Source organism: Enhydra lutris, unplaced genomic scaffold, assembly GCF_002288905.1.
Source record: "Enhydra lutris kenyoni isolate GAN:26980312 unplaced genomic scaffold, ASM228890v2 scaffoldscaffold33, whole genome shotgun sequence".
In the NCBI taxonomy this organism is placed as follows: Eukaryota; Metazoa; Chordata; class Mammalia; order Carnivora; family Mustelidae; genus Enhydra; species Enhydra lutris.
This window is the reverse complement of record NW_019154117.1, coordinates 4,310,125-4,317,088: the sequence shown is the minus strand read 5'-3', so window position 1 is coordinate 4,317,088 and position 6,964 is coordinate 4,310,125. Positions and strand designations below refer to the sequence as shown.

At 49.5% G+C, this 6,964-nt stretch overlaps 1 protein-coding gene across 2 annotated transcripts in view; it reads right to left on the bottom strand.

Moving 5' to 3' along the window:
• Positions 1-326: 326 nt before the first annotated feature.
• Positions 327-6,964, bottom strand: part of LOC111153532 (isoleucyl-tRNA synthetase) — a 69,448-nt gene continuing 62,810 nt past the window's right edge. Inside the window, exon 34 of one of the 2 annotated variants that reach the window (XM_022512582.1) lies at positions 327-1,991. In XM_022512582.1, the coding sequence (XP_022368290.1) occupies positions 1,909-1,991 (83 nt within the window). In that variant the 3' untranslated portion in view covers positions 327-1,908. The remainder of the gene's footprint in view (positions 1,992-6,964) is intronic. The other variant, XM_022512583.1, reaches the window with a different exon arrangement.

The following is a 6,964-nucleotide window of genomic DNA, read 5'->3' as shown; positions in this document are numbered from 1 at the left end:
CGCAGGCATGGCTTGCTTGTGATGACCTTGACAGTCTGGAGTCAGGAACTGTGTGGAATGTCTCTCAGTGTGCACTTGTCTGAGGTTTTCCTCATGGTTAGACGGGGGGACACAGAGCTACTCTCATCATATGGAAAGCGTACGCTTCCGTGGCTGATGCTGACTTCTGTTCCGCAGGAAGTAGGTCACCAAGCGCTGCCCACTTCTAACCACGGGGACATAGGGTGCAGCTCCTGAGGGGGAGTAGCTACAAAGTTGTTTATCACTTCTCTCTCAGTCACTGATATCAGTATGGACTCATGAACATTTTTTTGGATTTTAATCCAATACTAAATTATTTTCTTGCTCAAATTGCTCCAGCTTTGGCCAGTGGGAGCTCTTTCAGGGCGGCTTCTGTCCCTTTGACATTAAAAATACCTCAAAATTGTGGTAACAGATACCTAACATTTACCAACTTCACCACTTTCATGGGAACCATGCGGTAGTGTTAACTATATTCACAGTGGCAGAAAGACCTCTAGAACTCCACCTTGTAAAACTGAAGCCGTTCCCATTGAACAAGTCCCCCTTCCCCTCCCTGGGGCAGCTTTGGTTGCTGGATCCCTCCAGGGACCTCACAGACGTGGGATCTCGGAACACTCGTCTCCGTGCTTGCTTCATTCGGCACAATGGCCCCAAGGCGCATCCTTCTCCATAGACACTGAATGCTGGTCCACTGTGCGTATATGCTGGATACGGAGTAGCACCGCAGTTTAGCTGGGGCGCTGAATCTCTTCGAGACCTGGGCTTCAGTTCTTTGGGGCACACATCCAGGTTCCCAGAACATTTTTCCATTTTTGAGGAATGTCCATCCAGTTTTCCATAGTGGCCACATCTCACATTCTCAACAGTAGTGCACAGGCATTCCAATGATCCTGACTCACACTTGTTCTTTTTTTCTCCCCTCTAACTTTGTGGAGTTGAAATGCATTAATTGTAGCAGCCAGAGACACACCATGCCGTTCCCCTCCAGGAGACCCTGACACAGGAGCACAGCTGGTGGATGGCCTCCAGCCAGGGCACTTCTTCAGATCCTCTGAGGCATCTGCGCCGCTGCCCCCTGGCAGTGCCCGGCCACGGACCGACTAAGGTGGGCGGGCGAAGTTGGTCTTGTCTGCCCACCTCTGGACTCTTTCCATGGGGAAGCCAGGCCTGACCCAGACGTCCCCAGGTTGCCCTGCAGGCTGGGCTTTTTCTAATCAACCCTCCCTTCTTCCTCTTCTCTGTCCGCAGGAGCCTGCCCCCTCCCTTTATCCATCATTTGTTTCCCCCAAAAAACTTCTGCAGCTGATTTTGTCCTGGCATCTGCCTCTTTGACACAGGATTTTGGGAAGAAGTGAAATTAGATGGTTAGCTATGTCTTAATAACGAGGTCACTATGAAGTTTTGTGTTCTTTAGAGATTACACATTTCAGGTTTCATTCGACTATGGGAGAATAAATTACTTCTAATACATTTATTATCTGAGGGAAAATTTATTTATTGTTCTAATTTACTTAAACTTCAAATATTCCATCAAATTACCCAGGAAAATCCAGGTAGCAGAAATATTTAACACATACCTTCAAGACATCTCAAGCAAGTCTGAAAAGGCCACAGAATGATATATAAATCTGCCACTGAAATCACTTCCATGTTGTGCAAGTGCAGAAGTGAGCAGAGGTGCAGCCTGCCCTCCCCGTGGCTGCGCGGGAGCTGCGGGTTACGTGTAAGTATTATTGTGAGGCGCCAAGTCACCTGAGGAATCACCCCCATTCCAACTGTGAACCCAGAGCAGCAAAACATATGTGCCCCTGAAGGAAACATCTTCCGTGTGTGCAGGGGACAGGCATGTGGCGTGGGAAGGACTCCGTCACGTGGAATATGATGTTAGAATTCTGCTGTCATGGGTAATACAGAAACATACACAGTCTTCATGTTCAAAGTCTTCATGGGGATTTCTTCTGTAATTTCTAGGATGGAAAGAAGATTAAAAAAAAGTAAATGTTCTACCTATTCTGTATGAATATTTAAAAATTGTTGACTGCTTTTTTTTGGGGGGGGGGGTGTTGACTGCTTCTGTATAGGATCTGGCCTCACCCTAAGGGGTCTGGTCTTTGTCCCAGCTCCTGGGGGACCCTCTAGACTCTTGGGACTTCCTGAGTGATGGGAGTGTTTTGTTTATGGTGGGCCCTGAATACTCCTCCTAGCTTCTGCTAATGAGGGGACTCTGCGTGGAGCCAGCCACACCAGAAAGACCACCACAGGATTTAGGGTGGAAGCTTTCAGTCACGTGCTATCCCCCAACACAGTGCAGCTGCGTGGGCAATGAACGAACTGTGCCCATGTAATGAAGCCTCGCTGCAGACTCTGGACCCCCTCCAGGCTTGGGCAGCCTTCCCGTTTGGTAATACACTGTGTGCACCACTGTCACAGTGAGGGGCCGGGAGGAGGGAACACTGCCCATCACTCCTTGGGAAAGGGCCCCTGAAAGCCCCATGTCTGGACCCCAGATTTGGCCCTCTGTACCTTTCCCTATTAAAAACCCAAGTTCAATAGTTTCCAGCAAGTTCCATAAATCCTGCTGGTAAATTATCAAACCTGAGGGTGAACTTACAGTTGGCAGAAGTGACAGTGGTCTTGTGTGGCCTCTTCTCTGAGTTTGTCAAAGGCACCTAACTCCCTACAGTTTGGGTGAAGTGTTGGGCAGAACTTCTGGAGGAAAGCCCTCCAAACTAACAAGCCCTCCAAACTAACTAGCCCTGTGTGCTGACCCAGATGTCCACACACCCTGCCCCATACAGGTGTTTCCTAGGCCCACAGAGAACCTTCGAGGTCTCCAAATGTTAACTCCCTACAGCAGGAGGAATCACCGTGTAGGGTGTGGGGGAATGTAAGGACATGATAAGCCTATAACATCTTATGAGGCCAGAGCACAGAGTTACCAAAGACTGAAGGCTCGTGTCACAGAATATGGGAGCTGATACAATGACAAGAACTCTGAGCATCTAAAAGTATAAACCAAACGTAACTGATTAAAATATACTGAACAGACAGACGCCTGGGTGGCTCAGTTGGTAAACTGTCTGCCTTCGGTTCAGGTTGTGATCCCAGGGTCCTGGGACAGAGACCCCAGTCAGGCTCCCTGCTCACCGGGGAGCCTACTTCTCCCACTCCCTCTGACCCTCATGCTCACGCTATCCCTCTCTCTCAAATTAAAAAAAAAAAAATCTTCAAAACACACTAAATAGATAAAATCCCAAGAAGAGAGAAAGAGAGAGAGAGAGAGAGAGAGAGAGAGAGAGAGAGAGAGAGAGAGAAGAAAACCTTAAAATGCTCTTTGCCCCCTCGGTTTTTCTTCTAGCAGATCTGAATTCAAAGGGAAGGACCAGTGCTCATCCCAACATGAGAACTGGGTGTTATACACAACTAAGGAATCGTTAAATACTACAACACAAACCTATGATGTACTATATGCTGGCTAACTGAACATAATAAAAAACAAAACAAAATAAAACAAAACAACAAAAACAAAGGGAAGGACCTTCCATCGGCTCTCGTCCCAGCAGGAAAGCTGGACGTCACTCCTGAAGCTGCCTCCATGCAGGTACTACAGGCCTGGAGATAATACTGAGCAGCTTGTGAACAAGCGGGATCCTTCTAATTTACCGAATTAGTACCGTTTTACAAAAGACAACTTTGAGAGGAAGAGGGCAGAGACAATGGGTTAGAAAGAGCCCCAGGCTTCTCGGGGATCCGATCACTGAGGCTTTGAGGTCTCAGGGCACAGTGAGGTCACACTCGGAGCAAGGCCTGCTTTGTGAGTCACGGGCAGAATCTCACAAACGTGGTTCTGCCCTGGTCAGTGTCAGCCAGGTGCCAGCACACGCACAGAACCATAGACGACGGTGCCTCTTCACGTCCACGGCTCAGCTGCCCCTGGGGACCAGCGCATGTGGGGAATAAGGAAGCCGTGGGGACTCTGAGTGGGGACACCGTCAAGGGAGGAACGCACAGGAGACAATCTGGGGGTGGACAGGCTGCAGACAGGCCGCTTCAACAGAGGATAGAGCCCTAAGCCAGCAAGGGCGTGGACACAGGGAGCCCCTGAAAGCCACGTGGAGGCACAGAGGTATGTTTGGTTACAGAGAGGAACCCAGGTGCAACGGAGGCTTGAGTCTTAAATAACAGGGCAGAAAATTTTAAAGTGTAATAGAAAACATTAAAAAAAAAAAAAAAGGAACTACACAAGAGAAGAAAGTGAGGGAAACCTCTAAGCCAAAAATCATGAATCCCAAGAGATACCTGAACATTTTGGTTTTCTGGCACTAACCTTTAGTGCCAAAGCTTTAAGCCACTAAAAGCTTAAAGCTTTGGCACTAAAGGTTATCAAAGTGAGATAAGAAAAAACCTGGGGTCTACAGACTGGGAAATCCAGTGAACCGTCCTCCCCACAAATGCTGGGGCCCTGAATAAGGAACCCACAGCCAGAGTGCATTTCAAACAAATCCCTCACCACTGAGAAGACGGTCAAGAGAATGCAGTGGGTTTAAATCATGGCCTTCCAGAAGACATGCCCTGTTCTACTTCCCAGAAACTGGCCATGACCGCAGAGGCCAAGGCTGGGGTGATAGAGTCACAAGTCCAGGACGCCTGGAACCACCAGAAGTGGTAAGAGGCAAAGGCCAGATTTTGCCCTGGAGCCTCCAAAGAGAACGTGGCCTTGCTGACACCTGGCCTCTGGCCCCCAGAACTGAGAAGACACTTGTATGTCTCACGGCCCCGGCTTACACCCATCTGTCAGGCCAGCCTGGAGAACTGGTCTCACTCAGCCTTGCTGTGGGCCAAGGACAGACTGGACACAGCCTTATGAGGCTCTGGCCCTCGTGCTGTCCAAACACTCCCTGTGGCCCCAAGTAACTGAGGTGAAGTGGGCCTGGGCTGACAGTGTCCCCAAACAATGAAATGCTCCTTTACATGCAGCTTCAACAGAAACTCCACTAACTACTGTCGTCAGGATTCTAGAAACAATCAAAGGTTCACAGTAACCACACAAATGCCACATTCGAGAAGGCAACTTGTAGGGGGTAGAAAGATCTGTGGTTGTCCCACTTGTGCTTGGCTGCCCGACCCTCCCAGCCTGAGGACCCCATGGTCCCAGGAGGACGGAGCAAAGGCACCGTGTGTGTCCTAACGCGACTGGGGCCCCCTCAAGGGGGCTCACAAAGGGCGCTTATCTCCATTCACCTAACCTGGAACCTGCCCAGGTAGGAAAAGTGCAGGCATCGCTGGGAAACAGAGTCAGGCAAACAAAAGCCCACAGCTGCCGGGGGCGCAAGGCTGCGGATGCAGCATGTGACAGCATGTAACAGAGGGCCTACAGTCTGGGGGCAAAGTCGAAGACGGCATGGTTCAGAAAGCCGCGTGTGTGTCCAGGGCAGAGTGCACACGCAGAACAGTCCTGGGAAGACCCCAGGCTTTCAACTCTGAAAAAAATAAGAACTTTTGTGGCCAAATCCGGCTGATGAGGGAGTGAAGGCCGAGCTGAGGAGCAGTGAAGACACTGCAAATGAACAAAAGCACAGGGCACCCGGCACCACTGGAGGGCCTCAGGCTGGGACGCAAGGACACCGATGGTAACTGCCACGTGCTGCCCCATGTCTGCTTTATAACTCTGCTTTCTGTTTTCTAAATGATTTAAAAGACAAATACATAAGACACAGTTAAAAATTTATGTTTTGGGGGCATACAAAGCAGTTTCTGACAAGAATACAAACGGGCAGGGTTTTCGTAACTCAAGTCAGATTGGTATTGATTCAAACCAGACTGCTGTTAATCTAGAACGTTAACTGTAATCCCCACAGTAAACACTAAGAAAATAGCAAGAGGGGCGCCTGGGTGGCTCACTGGATTAAAGCCTCTGCCTTTGGCTCAGGTCATGATCTCAGGGTCCTGGGATCGAGCCCCACGTCGGGTTCTCTGCTCAGCGGGGAGCCTGCTTCCTCCTCTCTCTCTGCCTGCCTCTCTGCCTACTTGTGATCTGTCAAATAAATAAATAAATAAAAATCTTAAAAAAAAATAGCAAAAGAGAAATACACAAAAGGAAGTGTGGAGTGAACTGAAGACAGTGTGCTTAAAAAAAAAAGAAAAAATCAACTGGACCCCCAAGGAGGCAATTTTGGAGGACATGAGGGAGAAAACAAATATAAGACTTCTAGAACAAGAATCCCAGCAAAATGGCACAAGTCCTTCCTGATTAGTAAATACTTTAAAAACAAACAAACAAACAAACAAAGAAACAAACAAACCCCCCAAAAAACAGGGCCTAACTGGCCTGGAGGAAGGGACATAACCTGGTCCAGCCCTGCCAGGCCCTCTCCTACTGGAGGAAGAAACAGAGAAGCTGGGGTCATGGCCCAGGGACACAGGGTCCCCAGAGACTGAGCACTAATCACAGAACTATAGAACGAGTCCCATCCCCTGTGGGCTTCTGCAGGACAATGGGGTTAGAGCCGGATGAGACAGAAGTACGGACACTTCTGATGCCAGACGACCAGCCAGCCTCACCCCAACTTTTCCCCTCAGGTCACGTGTCCCAGTCCTCATATCAGGCTGTCAACAAAAAGCTACAAGGCATTCTGAAAGGCAACAGCAGCACTGTAGGAGAGACACAGAGATCCTCAGACCAGACACAGATGCAGCACAGCGGTGGGGATTAATCTAGTACTAGAGTTCATATGCCAAGGCTGTAGCAGGTGATGGAGAAGCACTGGGGACGGACCAGTGGCATGGGCACGGAGGTGGGTGCTCTGAGAAAGACTGAAGAAGCCCTTTCACCAAAACACGTACACCTGGGAGGAGCACAATCAAACTGCAGAGAACCAAGGACAAGACAACTCTGGGCACTTGTCCCCCAGCACAGAGAGCCCGCCAGAGCGTCCAGCTG